Genomic DNA, 1,224 nt, shown 5'->3' with positions numbered 1-1,224 from the left:
GGCAAGCCAAATGGAGGCCACGCAATCGCTTATCATTTAAAAGTGCTTTGTGGGGTTGGTATCACGAAAAAATAATCAACAAAAAAAAAAAAAAAATAATAAAGGGATCTTACATAACAAAAGAAAAAAAAAACAAAGGGGGAGCACATGCAAGGTGTAAATTGAATGTATTCTCTCCGTAAGCACAATTTCGCACATATAACTATACATGTACATTTCAGACCTTCTCATTATATGGGCAAGGGCAATTTTTTTCTGCTGCACATATTGTGTAGTTTGGAACCCATGATGGGGGTAACTACTAATTTTTCGCTCTCCTCAGTCAGCTTTTTTTTTTTCCTTTACTTTTGTGTTGACGCTTTTCCTGCGTGGTTTTCTCATGTTCCAGGTCGCCTTAGATGATGGACATATTGTGGGACGAGTTGTCCGATATGGTTTTTCCGCACAAGTGGCATTTGCCCAATTTGTAGGCGCTAAAAGGGGGGTCATAAAGAGGGGGCGATAAAATGGGAGGATGCGAAGCACGGGTTTCCCTTTTAAGGATGGACCCATCACAGATGAGTGTGCACATGTAGGACGATATGCACACATGCGCGTTACACGTGCCACGTGGGGCGCCTCTACCCTGGCTAACCATGTAGAGCAGTATTTTCCGTCAAAGTGGAGTTGACTGTTGCACTTTTTGCACTTGCTCCTGTTGGGGTTAAACCTAGTGGGAGAAAAAGGACAAATGGGGAAGTGACGAGTTACATCATTAAATGTTCACCCCTTAAAATGACAAACGGTTGCGTAGGTTACAAGCGACGGGGGAGGACACCTTCTTGTGCATTTCGATTGGACATACTTTTGCTTGTTGCTTCTGTACTCCATCAGTTTGTTCCCTCCATAAGACCTGCTTGAGCCTGTCCAGAAAAATGCATTGCATGAATTATTTTTTTTTTTCGCGAGCACAAGTTGCACATGCGCTATGTTTAAGGCATGCAATTGGTTCATCGTAACAAGCGGCGCGTTTACGGCGGCATAGTTTTGTTCAAAAGTGTGCAGAATATGACCCATTCATGCGTGGGCAGGACACGAAAATACGCATGACATTTTGTGCACGTATATACATATATATACTTTTATGCTCATTTATTGATGCGGTCCCCTTCCTCGATGCACTCTGAAGTGGTCAATGCGCTATGAGGACAAAGGATGTATGTCGCAACAAAAAAAAAAAAAAAA

The 1,224-nt window shown here is 42.5% G+C and overlaps 1 protein-coding gene across 1 annotated transcript; it reads right to left on the bottom strand.

Moving 5' to 3' along the window:
- Positions 1-394: 394 nt before the first annotated feature.
- On the bottom strand, positions 395-870 carry AK88_04494 (uncharacterized protein; the record flags this gene model as incomplete). Its single annotated transcript, XM_012482104.1, has 3 exons — positions 395-473; positions 635-709; positions 845-870. The coding sequence occupies 3 exons, from the start codon at positions 868-870 to the stop codon at positions 395-397; spliced, it is 180 nt and encodes a 59-aa protein (XP_012337527.1).
- Between the last annotated feature and the right edge of the window lie 354 nt (positions 871-1,224).

Source organism: Plasmodium fragile, assembly GCF_000956335.1.
Source record: "Plasmodium fragile strain nilgiri unplaced genomic scaffold supercont1.65, whole genome shotgun sequence".
Taxonomy (NCBI): Eukaryota; Apicomplexa; class Aconoidasida; order Haemosporida; family Plasmodiidae; genus Plasmodium; species Plasmodium fragile.
The sequence above is the reverse complement of the archived record's forward strand: the minus strand, read 5'-3'. Positions and strand labels throughout refer to the sequence as shown.